Consider the following 12,589-nt stretch of genomic DNA (forward strand, 5'->3'; position numbering starts at 1 on the left):
CCACAGCATCTGGGACAACTGATAGCAAATATAATTTTAGTTGCAGCACAGTCTAGTACTGTATTCTTCAAATGCACACCTACCCAAAATAGGCAAAGACAACCTGCACGGGCTCTGCCTTAAAAAATTCCTCTTCTTTCTTCCATTAAAATTACTTGGATAAAGTAAGTGTATCAGTATTATAAGTATCTCTTTATCAAAGAGAATAGTCTGGGAGCATGAAACAGGTCACAAATGCCCAGCTGAAATCAAGGCATTCTTTGAGGATCCCAAGCCTTGTCTGGCCACTGTGCATGCAGATGCTGTGACTATGTCTTCCCTCTCCTCTCAAAATGCAAGTACAGAGAAACACAAGAATATTCTCCTATTTAGAAACGTTGGAGGGATGCAGAACTCCAGGAGAGCAAAACCTGGAAGAAACAAGAACCACAGCCTTTTTTTTTCCCCTTTCTCTATCTGGTGCTGCTGGACAAATCACTGCTAATAGCAGAGAGGTTTCACATGCTCTGTATCTATTCATAGTCATCACTACCTACTGAAGTAGAAATTTGTAGTAATAATGACACTAATGTGTCACTAATGAAATTACTAAAAGATCTTCCCCTCTCATTTACCTTTTTAGGGTTCTCAAGGCTTTCTCCAGATATTAGTGATATCTTTCCAGCCTTTTCTTTCTCAATTTGCTCCAGACATCTTGGATCCTGACTAAGAGCATTGGCCATAATGTGATACGTAGTACCCAAAAGAAGATTCTGGTTTCGGAAGGCCATTATATTCTTGCTGAGATAGTCGGATTTGGTATCTTCTGTTGGAATTCAAAAAGAAGTTGGTAACAGGATAACAAAGCAACTTTGTAAAATAAACAAGGCAAAGCAAAGGCTGTTACCGAGCAGGGAGATGGTTTTCAACACTGAGAGCACACGTTCAGGACAGCTCAGGTTGCGGCTGCTACTGTGAGTGAAGCGGCAATAGGCGTAATTCCACCTCACCAGCCAGTCCTCCCTTGCTTTGGCCTCTTTCCTCAAGTCTTTCAGGAGCTTCTTGGCCACTGCAAAGCTGTTCTGTATTAAGATGGAGAGAATTTTCAGATCGTATATCTGAAGAGGAACTAAAACCTGCCCACAACCAAATTAGGGATAAGAAGATTTAAGTAACCCAAGTAAAGCTACAGTAAGGCAAAGATGTTCACTGCTTGCCGGGTCTCATGTTCAGAACCATATCTGTGCTAATGGAGAATAGCAAATAGCAAAAGAGAAGAATAGAGGTTTAAAAAAATGAGAAAATAATTCCAGCTGCACGAAGCATTTAACTGTAGTACAAACACACATGGGAAACACATCTTGATTTAAGATATCATTAAGAAAATCACTTATGTTTGTGTTTTGGTGAGACGTTTCATAGAAGTAACATTAAAGGAAATCTTATTTTTCACTTACTTTTTCAAGAGTGTAAACAAAGCAATAATGTTATATTTGCTTATCAGATTGCTTAAAATAAACCCCAGTTAATGCCTGCAGATTTCTGCAGCATCTCAGAAGATGGGAGACCTTGACTTAATTATTCATCTTGTCTCAAGCTTGAAAAAAGGCCCATTGTTAAAAAAGCTGTTTCAGTCATTTCAAAAGCCAGATTCAACCCAAAATTTCTAAGCCACTTAACTTTAGTTGTTAGTGTTAACTGATAGCAGTAATGAAAATAGTGAAAAAAGAAGAAATGCAGCATTGCTGATTGAAGTAAATTATACTAACTCAATCAGAATTCGATTTTTCTTGCGCAGAAGAGCTTATTTGTAAATAAGAAGCATAATGCTTGATTGCAAGCATCCCTTCCATTAAAGACCAAAACATTTCAGATACTTTATCTGCCCTTTGGAGTGTCCAAAACCATCTGTGGATCAAAGGGGACTTCAGGCACATTTCCAGTAACGATATATTATCAACAACTTTGTAATTAATATTTATCTTTTTGTTTTCTTTCTTTGTGGAACTGACTTTCTTGAGCTTTCAAAATGTCCTGGACAGCAGGGTTAAAAAGAGACAAGGTTTGCCCTGGCAAAAGGGTACCAAAGACCACCTAAAAGACTTTTCCAGCTTTTCCTATGTACTTTCTCAGCAAATTGGAAGCTATCGGACAGTATATTCACCTGTTTCCTGGCACTTTCTATCATCTTCATTTTCATATTAAATTTGCAGCTTTTAATCATTGAGTGAATGTTTTCACTCTGTTGATCTATATCCATTTGGCCACCAGCACTGTATTCTCCATCCACTTCCATACTGTCATTGGCCTGATCAGAGGGAAGTTTCTCCTGCAGTTTGTCAAGAAAGAAACACCTGCACAGCAACAACAACAGGGGTATAAATCACTCTGGTATACATTACAGGAAATGAATGTTCAAAAGTGTTGATCTGTCTAACAGCAAACAAAGGTAATAAAAAATGTCAAACTACAGCTATCACCTTTAGCAGGGCTAAACACAGGCCTCAGAGCCTGGACACTCCTAACAGGGGTCAGGTTGATCCTGAGAGCATTCAGGATTTGAACTGACAAGATTAGTATTAGAAAATATTCATTACAGAGTGGGATTTTTTTGTTAGTTAGTTCCTTTGTGCAAGCTACAGTCCCTAAGTTCACCAAGCCATAGCTTGCATTCCAGCTTCACAAACAGGAGTCACAATTATTTAGTGTAAGTGCCAGGCTGTATTTTATGTTAACCTGCTATTCAAATGTTTATCACATCAACACATGCCAACATCAAAATCTGTTCAGCAGAACAGATCAGCAAGCACACTCACCTTTTGAAAGGGAATTGCCATGAATCAATGCTGAATCCTGTCATTACACAACTAGTCCTATCTAATTTAATAGCACATCTCATTATGTAGACTGTTACTCAAAGCAGAGGACACCACTACAGTCTGAAGTGGTACTTGGCACATCCTTTGTTACTAATTTAAGATGAGCCAAAGGTTTTCTAAAAGCACATAAACAAAGTGCTTAAAACCCTGACAACCCTTCAAGTCATAAATGTTTTGAGACTTTTTTCAAAAGTAAGCCATGCCATGTATTCTGCCTAATACTGAACTGCAATAAGCTATTCTGTAGCCATGTTTTCCTGACACCAAGAGATAACAAAATAAATCACAGAGCACAGTATGTGTCAGCAGAGCTACTGAAGAAGTTATCACACAGGAACACTAGAATCTAATCTAGATTTTCACTGGAACAATGAATTGGGACGAAGACTGATACCATGGCAAGGACAAAAACTTTCAAATTTCAAACAGTATTCCAGTTTCCTCAGAGCTAATCCAAAGGAGTCTCCAGAGAGCCTTTGTTCTTTCAAGCAACAGTTGCATAATAGAAGTCTCCAATTAAAACAGTGGTCATTAACTTTCCCATAAACAGGTGAAGCACTGAGAGTGACAGGGCTGGGCTTGTTTTGTATGCTTCCTCATTTTGGAACTGCCTACAAAGCAGGCAAGTATTTCTATTCATAACTGATTGGCTTTTTGGGTGGTGTTTCACTGAGCTAAATGCAGCTAATTTACTCAATTACAATATGTTTAAGGGCTGCTGAAATGGGCTAGTTTACACAGTGCATAGTCACTGCTGCAAGAAAATGCTTGAACCTACATCTGTTTCCCTATCAAAATACAATTTATTCCCTGGCCATTTCTCAACCACCTTTTGCTCCTCACCACAAATCAATCACATAAACTCCCCAGTTATGTTGAGAAAGCTACTACCAGTTAAAAAAGGAAAAAAAAAAAAAGTCATATATTGGATCAAAACCCTCCCTCACAAAACCAAGCAGCATTTGAAAAAGCACTTCCTGGAACTCAACAAGCAGACAAAACTTAAGCTAACCCAAGAACGCAATTTTACCGATTTGTAATGATATCATCCCAGATGTTCATGGGATCCATTTTAGCATCTGGATATCTGCTTGTCCAAGTTCTAAGAAGTCTCTTAAGGGAAGCTTCTGAAGCTAAGTTACCTAGAAATCAATTAAGAACATTTTAAATGCATCTGAAGCCAAACAGCATGAAAACAGGCTAAACAAAATACAGTCTAACATTCAGACCAGAAAACTGCAATTAAGCAACCCACTTGCATTTCTGGGCTTGCACTAAAAACGCTACTTAGTGATCATCATATTACTTTTGTTTTTTGCTGAAGCACAGGAGGTTCCATAAGGACACCTGTGTCAACTGCCACTGGAGATCACCACCAGTAGTTTCCTTTCCATATATGAACATGCTGGAATATAGTGGAACTCTTAACTAAATTTAGTATCTAATTTGGTTTATGCACATAATGTGTACTTCAAGTCTACATCAGCAGGTGCAATTTATATACCACATCCTTTTTTTTTCACCTCTGCTAACTGCTACTTACTACCAAAAGTTAAACCAACAAAAAAGCTTAGTTTAAAACTTTAACTGACACTTTCACAAGAGATGCTTAACTCTTATCACAACAGTTATGCTAATTAAATTTTGCAATAGAACACAAAGTTATGTTGAATTCCATCTTACAAAACTGTAATGGGTCTTACTGTCAAGAAGACAGTAAGAAGTAATTCCAGACATGCTTCTTCAAACAGCAGTTTAGAAATTCAAAGTTCAGGAAACCACAATTACTGAATACAAAAAGAAAATTGCTTGAGAAAAACAATCTTTACTTCTCTTGGTCATAAAATTGATGAAATCCTGTATTTCTGTCAAAGCTTGTACAGACTGCAGTTTGGTCATTCGACTTTGATATAACAAGGAATCAATACTGGAGTAGCTCTGAAAAGAAAGGGAGAGAATCAGAGACAGAATTTAAAGCATGGCTCTACAGATTATTGATCTGGTGCTGCTGTATGTTATGCTTTAGAACCCAACCTCTTATAAGTAAGTTAATAGCTGATAATCAGAGAGCAGCTCTGCTCCGGACAAGCACAGAGGCATACTCTAGCTGCAATTCCTATCCTAAGTTTTAGCAAATTCTATACTGTAATCAAAACTTGACAATGGATGGAATTTGTAACTTCTCAATGCAACACTCTTTGCAAGCTTGTTCTGGGGACAGGAGGCCCCTGAAAAGATGAACGAAATTAAATTTTTCTGCACAAATAATTACTCTGAAAAACATAAAAAATTAAATCAACAAAACAAACCAAACTAAAAGAGGAGGATGCACTCCACTGGCTCACTCACTTCTCATCATTGCAAGAAGTGAATTTAAAAGAAATTTTGTCACATTACATGGAAGGCATCTAAATTTCATTGCATTTGAGTGTTTCTCTCGAGAGTATAATCTAGCAGCAGTAATAGCAACAGCAGTTTCACTGCTCCAGTTTACACAAAAAAAAAAAACAAACCCCATACCAGAGATAGAAGACATTATTACCTGCATGAAGATCTGCATGCCATTGCTAATGTAATACTTGGCTCTGTCAAAATCATCTTGCAGGATGTACAGGAGACTAAGTTCTTGGCTGTAGTGCATTTCTATAATGGCTTTCTTCTGTTCTGTCTTCATTGCCTCATCAATAAAGGTTAGCAAAGTCTGGTCATTCTCCCCACTGAGCAGTAACTTCAATTTACTGCGTATTATATATGGCAGATATGTCTCCTACAAAGTGAGAACATTGTTTTTATTTCTAGGAATGGAATATTAGATGATCAACTTTTTTGTTATCAGTGGCAAGTCAAATATAAAAACATTTTGAATTTTTTAAAAGATACCTTCTCTTCAGACAAATTCCTATTTACTAACAAATCACAGCACTCTTTTCTTATAGCTCAAGAAGTTGTTAGTAAATTCTGCCAGTTTCAAAATCCATGGTTTGGTAACTCTTAAAACAGGAAACATATATAAGTGAGAAAAAGGACCAAAAAAGACTTGCAAAAGGAAGGAGGAGACGGTAAAGCTGGTCCTATGAGATCTGTCATAGACTTGAGGTAAAAATTAAACCTCAAAAAGAATAAGCAGAAGCAATTGTTTAATTTGTTTTAATATCAGAGTCTCCATTAATTTCCATAATAAAGTAACCCTTGTTTTAATATCAGAGTCTCCATTAATTTCCATAATAAAGTAACCCAAACAATGCAATTGATTTTCACCCATAATCTCAATACTGTAGGACATCCCTGCAGAGATAAAAATGGTGCAGTATCAAAGAAATAATTTCTGAAAACCTGAAAAAATGGATCATTCCATGTTTTGCTTAGATCTGGAGGTTTTCCACTATCAATATTAACAGTAGCACAATACTCCAGAGACTTCCACATTGTGAGATGGTCATAGCATTCCAGAGATGCGAGTTCCCAGAAGTCCTTCTCTGCTTCTGTTGGCTCTCCATCTTGCCAGTCTTCTTGGGAAAGTGCCTAGGGAATGAATTTGGAAGAGAGAATAGTGCCAGATTCCAGCCAAGAACCTGTTTCAATTCTAAGTCATCAGCAACTTAAGTGTAATTCATTGTCTCATAAAAGTATCTGTCCATTTACCAGAGTGTGACAGCAACATTAAATGCAGAAAATTCAAGCTTGGCAGTGTTTATACATAAATTAATTTCAGGTAGCTGTCTTCAGTAAGTCTGAATTTTTGAAGAGTGAACATTTTAAGAGAAGATTAGAGATCTGTCTTCATTTTTACTCACTGCAACTCATGCCATGAACACATGCAATTTGCTCGCTTGGGGTTGCAGTGTGCCCATGTGTTTTTACTTGTCTGCCTAGATAATTGCACTTTTTTCTAATTTGATTAGTTTTAAGTCATGAGAGATTTATGAAAAAAATATATAATCTTGTTGTAATTTTACCTTATCATAATATTGAGCTGCTTCAGCATAATCATTCCTTGCTTCTGCCAACAAAGCCTTCTGTGTAATTTCCTTGGTCCCAATCTTACCACTGAAAATGCCACGAAGGGCATCATAATCCCCAAGGGATCTATAGAGCCTAGTAAAATTGAAAAGAGAAATCTTTTAAATACCTCAGCAGATGGATATTAATGTAAAGAGAAGCTATTTAAAAGAAAAATCAATAAACAGTAATAGTACCAGTTTGAAATAGTAAATTTTTAGGCAGTGTTTCTTATGTAAGATCAGAACTACATAAACTTGTAGGGCAATAGCTGAACTATGGAAACTCCTGCAGTTGAAAATCTATGAACAAGATGTTTTTCAGCAGTCTGACAGCATCATAAGAGTGCACAGTTTTGAAGCTTAACTGCTCTCACTGACAGTATTAACTGAGATGAAATTAAAAACATATCTAATTCTAAACGACAGAAAGACTAACAAAGAAATCCCACAAGCCATAAAAGCAGAGCTCTTCACCAGGCAAACCTAAGTGGGAGCAAATTGTCTCAGACAAGAATTTACTTAGCAAGTTCAATCCATCTGATCACATCTGGGGGCAGCTCTGTCCTCGCACGCATCCTTTTGGCCGAGGGCTCCTCGGCAGGGGATAGAGCCATCAGGGCACGCTCCAGGAGAAGGATGCCCACTGGCTGCTGCAAACTTGCAAGGCAGCTCGTGCTCACATTAGCTGAGTCCAGTTCCAGTAGCTCTCTGTGCTGGTAACTCATTTCCTGTAAAATAAAACAATAGGTGTCCACTTGGTGTAAAACGATACAGATCACTTATTTGGTATCCTTTTTCTTATAGTGCAAGCTTTGGAAATAAGCCATTAGACCTCCAGAAGTTCCCAACTCAGGGAAAACTGGAATCCTTTTCCACTGTGCTGTTGCTCTTTGGACAGAACAGTACAGAGTAACCCCATATACTTTGGCTCCAGGACATGGGACAACTCTCTGGACAGAATCACAACGAAAGTGGGGGAGACACAGATGGACACATCGACAGCCTGAACTTTTCCTTCTGTTTTTTGGCAGGATTTTGCCGGCTACGCAGCAGCTGTGCTTCACTTAGCCTATTCAGTGGTGCGTTCCTGCCATAAGCCAAAGGCATGATTTACCACGAAGTCTTCTCTGAGCTGAAGGCTCTCTATCCACACACTCAGCCAGTTTTAGCACATCACAGCTTCCTGTTAGATTCCTCTAGCACTGTACTCACCTACTCCTGCCTGATTTAAAGACATGACAATATTTCTCTTTATCATATTTAACATTAGTCCAAGTACAGAATAATCTCTTCTTCAGGATTAAACATTCTTGTTTAGTTGAATTTTTTTTAAATACTTAAATCACTATTCTAAATACAGGAAAAAAAATCAAGAAAGCAGCATGTTTATTAAATTTGGTGTTAGGTTTTTCTTTAGTTTTCTTTTCCATTAAAGAAAAGTCTTAACAGTATCTTAAATAAACAGAAGAAAAAAATTCACAACATGGAAGAAGTGCAGTACAGTTTTCATTACAAGAAGCAGCACCATATTTTAGAACAAAAATTCTTGCAACAGAGCATGTTCAGGAATAATACGTGGGAAGAAACCACTGTTTGGAAATTGTAACAGGACACTGAGAACAACCAAGTTACACTTCTTTGGTAAATGACAGCCACCACAAAAACTACAGGAGGCATAAGCAAACTCATGACACACTTTGTAGAGTTGGGACTCTCACACTAATAAATTTGTGCTCAGTAAAGAAAGAGGAAAAAAACCACAGCCTCTTGTAGCTCCCTGAACCACAGACCAGTAGACCCCAATGAGGGGTTAGCATATATATCTTAACCACTGTTAAGGCAATTTCAATTAGCTGCACACATGCCCCAGACACATTTCTCGACTGCAAGCTTTTAAGGGCTACATCAGGAACAGAGGACAATTGCACAATCTAAAATCTTACGTAAAACTTTGCTAAGGTAAGACCAAAAACCCTTTCTCATAAAAAGTGTAAGAAATCTGCACATGTAAGGGTATGTTCCAAGAATGAATATCCTCCCAAACTTAACATTTACAGACATCATCCCACATCAAAGGAGGTATCTTTCTATTTAGTGCATTTTGGTGTCTATTTGATCACTTATCTTCTCAAAGGAGAGGGAATGTTCCCTGCTCCATATGCAACAAGCACTCTCTACTTGCACCATATGTTCAAAGATTAGGGAGAATGGCATCCAAGCTGGCCTGGCAGCTAAAATATTTCTAAGGCAACTATATGTTCTTCAGAGGCTGAGCATCTCTTTCAAAGCTATGTAAACTTTTGTCATGGAGTTAACTCTTTTAGTATTTCAGCTGATTCTTAATCTGCCCTGAAAGTAAATCCCAGAGCTTCATAGTCAATTTTACCATTATATGTGTAGACAAAACCAGCTCTTTTAACCCAGCAACTTACTCTCCTGATGGGACATAAACCTGTAGAAGATTAAAAAGTCAAACAACCAGAAGGAAACAGCAGGAAAGTAGGAAGCCTTTCTGAAACCAGCCAATATTTATTATGCTGTTGGTACACAGGAAAGAAAAGCTGTACTTCCAAATGGCCAAGCCTCTAGGACAGTCTTTGTGAGTCAAATGAAAGCCTTGACACTGCTGTGCTCTTGCTCACACTCTCCCAGCTTGCTCTCTTGATCAATGTGAACTCAATTCCCTACTGGGAAAAAACTTCCTTTCGCTGTTTGTAGGCTGTTTGGATTTAATGATATTGTACTTCCGTTATTGATGAGGATGGCAAGGAAATGCTCTTATTGCTCTTACAAACTCCGTATTTTTGATGAAATTTAACTTACCTACTTCTTGAGTCTTCATTTTATGTCTATTCAGAAAAAAAAAAGTAGCCTAATGCAACAGTGTTATTAGCAGGGTCTAGACAGCATAATTCAACACAAATAATATCATCAACAAATGCAATGTCAAGAGGGAATATGAACAGATTGCTATTGTGAGACGCTGGCTCAAAAAATATGCCAAGAAGCCCAGAAAAATCCCCATAGTATTTGACCTTTTATGCAGCTGCACAGAAAAAAGTAAACAAGAAACTACATTTTGTCAGATGCGTAATTAAAAGTACTAAGAAGCAAAGTTTCTCTCTGTTTACAAAGCTAGCTCCAACTAGATGGTTCTCTCCTATTTGCAATGACACCTTCTGTCACAGAGTATTTAAATTTCAACATAACAAAACCATAACAAAAAAGAAACCATTAGCTGCTGCTGAAAAAAAGATTCTTTTGAGAGCTAGGAATCAGACACAACATCAATACAGTTGATAAGAATCATTAAATACAGTGACAATGGGTATGTTAACACGTGCTGGGACAAGGTTTTTTTTATCTCCCTGAAAACTGGGTTAAAGTATGAAATTTGCAATCTATTCCAGGTCAGTATATCCTCACAACAGAAATGCTCATGTTTCCTTTCCAGTGAAACAACTGTGTTTCACCCACTCATCCTCTGGTGAGCCCTCCCTTCATGACTGAAAATCCCCAGACAACTACTTCAGGGGACTAATTTGAAAAAAATAAACAAGAGAGGTTAACAACAAATGGTCTGACAACTACTGATATCCTCAAGACATCAAAGAATTCCTCAGTAAGCACTTCCCAGAAACAGGAAGATAAGCACGACACCCACGTAACCTTTTCAATTGTTCTCAATTCCCACTTCAATTGAAACAGCTTTCATTTGTAATCAAACCTCTTCTTGTTACTGATGCAATTAAAACATTAAAAGGTGACTCAAGCTCTAGAGATCAGAAACCGCAGAAACCTTGAAAAATCAGTTCAGAGGTATGAACTACCTTGTTCACCTTAAGTGACACTTGAAATACCCATTTGGTTAACGATTATCCTTCCATCTCTAAAGTCGAGTTTAGACTGAAGTCTAAACTTCAGTGACAGTATTCGACCTTCATTACCACTGGGTTTATCACACATTCAGACAGAGACATTATATCCAGTTACTTTCATGCCGTATGTCAGGATTTACCTGGATGCAGGCAATGAACGGTGGAAAGTATGACAGGCTCATACTGAGGAAATTATTGAAGTCGTTCAGCAGCTTCTGGACAATGGCGTTTTTCTCAGAAGGGTTTTTAGATTTTTTTACCTCATGAAAAATTCCACTGAACAAACTGCTGAAAAGTTGCTTGGCAAATGTTGGATCTTTCTGTAAATTACAACAAAAACGGTAAGGTCACTGGATTTTGCTGTGACACAATAGACTGGTAAATAAAAAAGTAAAATATATGACCCACCCTGTATCTAATCCCTAGACACTCTTTGGGAGTGGTCTATTTAGTCTGGCATGCATCTCACCTGTGCTGGGAATTGCTGTACTACCCATTCAAATCCCATTTTAATTCTTCTACTTAAAGAAACTCCAAGGCAATGCAGGTTTTCAGGCCAGAGTTTTGGTGGAGAGGGTGGAATTTGCCATTTTCACATACTCACAACTCTCATTACAGGAACCAGACATCCAATATCATGTGAGGGACACCACAGCCCACGAAGTGAGTTTCAGAAAAAAAGAAGACATCGATGGGTCCTTTTAGGACCAGGAGACCTGGTCCTAAAAATTGAGGCAGCTAACAGAGAGACAGACTGTCTGTACAGACAGACAGTCTCTTCTGAGACTTAAAGACATTTTTTAATCCAGAAACACGTTTGTGTAACACCTTTGTCTATCATGAGTCTGGAATTCGGTCTAACTCTTTATCTAATGCTATTCAGAGAACTCGTGAGTGTGCTACTTCCGTCCTTTACAGAGAGATAAGGGACTATCAGAAGTAATGAAATACAAAAGGTAATCAGGATGACTGTGACTTCCCAAAGACTATAAAATGGGATTCAGTCTGCTGTTCAATTCAGTCTACAGTATCCACTACTCTCATGTAGGAAAAGAAATAATAGATCAGCTTTACTGATCAGTCTGAGTCCAGTCTTAGTCACACTAAGTTAATTTGTATTTTTACAAGTCTATTACAGACATATAATAGAAGAGAAATGGCTGTTTTGTTACTGAACAGTGAGATGTCTTTTGTAATACTGTCTGCAGAAACCACCATCTGTTTCTCAAGCAAAGGAACTTGCAGGAAACAGACAACGGCTGATGTATCCAGCCCTCAACTGCTCAGGTAAGGCAAGCAACGAAGTCTCTTCTCTGAACACTGCACCAGCACAGGAGAAACACTCCCTCAAAACAGCTTCTTTAAATGTGTATCACAGTGGTTGACTGCAAACTACAAATCCATTTTTGAAGTGGTTGCCCAGCTACATGACACTTTCCATACAGGACCAGAAAACTTCACAAGTGACCTTTGAAAAGCAGACAGACCTGGGCAAGGCCCTGCAGAGGGGCAATGAGACTGCAGTATTCAATCTGGATGTCAGGAAGGTCTCCCACTCGGTAACTTCTGTACAACGTAACCTGGGCATCATACTTCATCTTCAGCTCGGATTTCATCTCCTGAAATGCATTAATCATATTTAAAAATAGTTAGGAAATGGCCTCAAGATGTGCCAGGAGAGGTTTAAATTAGATATTATGAAAAATTTTTCACTGAAGGAGTGGTCAGGCATTGGAACAAGCCTCTCACAGAAGTGAAGGAAACACCATCACGGGAGGTGTTTAAAAGACTGGGGATTTTGTTGGTTGTATTTTGGACTGCCATACAGAATGTATTTACAGGTTCTCTCTCA

The 12,589-nt window shown here is 38.1% G+C and overlaps 1 protein-coding gene across 2 annotated transcripts in view; it reads right to left on the reverse strand.

Moving 5' to 3' along the window:
- PRKDC (protein kinase, DNA-activated, catalytic subunit) overlaps nucleotides 1-12,589 on the reverse strand; it is an 80,956-nt gene that overhangs the window by 17,070 nt on the left and 51,297 nt on the right. For both annotated transcript variants that reach the window (XM_083871145.1, XM_083871146.1), the window contains 11 exons: nucleotides 12,225-12,356; nucleotides 10,878-11,057; nucleotides 7,379-7,587; nucleotides 6,815-6,953; nucleotides 6,192-6,380; nucleotides 5,401-5,625; nucleotides 4,688-4,796; nucleotides 3,889-4,000; nucleotides 2,144-2,333; nucleotides 887-1,061; nucleotides 615-805 (listed from right to left, as the gene is read on the reverse strand). In XM_083871145.1, coding sequence (XP_083727271.1) covers nucleotides 615-805; nucleotides 887-1,061; nucleotides 2,144-2,333; nucleotides 3,889-4,000; nucleotides 4,688-4,796; nucleotides 5,401-5,625; nucleotides 6,192-6,380; nucleotides 6,815-6,953; nucleotides 7,379-7,587; nucleotides 10,878-11,057; nucleotides 12,225-12,356 — 1,851 coding nt within the window. The remainder of the gene's footprint in view (nucleotides 1-614; nucleotides 806-886; nucleotides 1,062-2,143; nucleotides 2,334-3,888; nucleotides 4,001-4,687; nucleotides 4,797-5,400; nucleotides 5,626-6,191; nucleotides 6,381-6,814; nucleotides 6,954-7,378; nucleotides 7,588-10,877; nucleotides 11,058-12,224; nucleotides 12,357-12,589) is intronic.

The sequence above is a fragment of the Zosterops lateralis genome (assembly GCF_965231275.1).
Source record: "Zosterops lateralis genome assembly, chromosome: 1".
NCBI classification, from domain to species: domain Eukaryota; kingdom Metazoa; phylum Chordata; class Aves; order Passeriformes; family Zosteropidae; genus Zosterops; species Zosterops lateralis.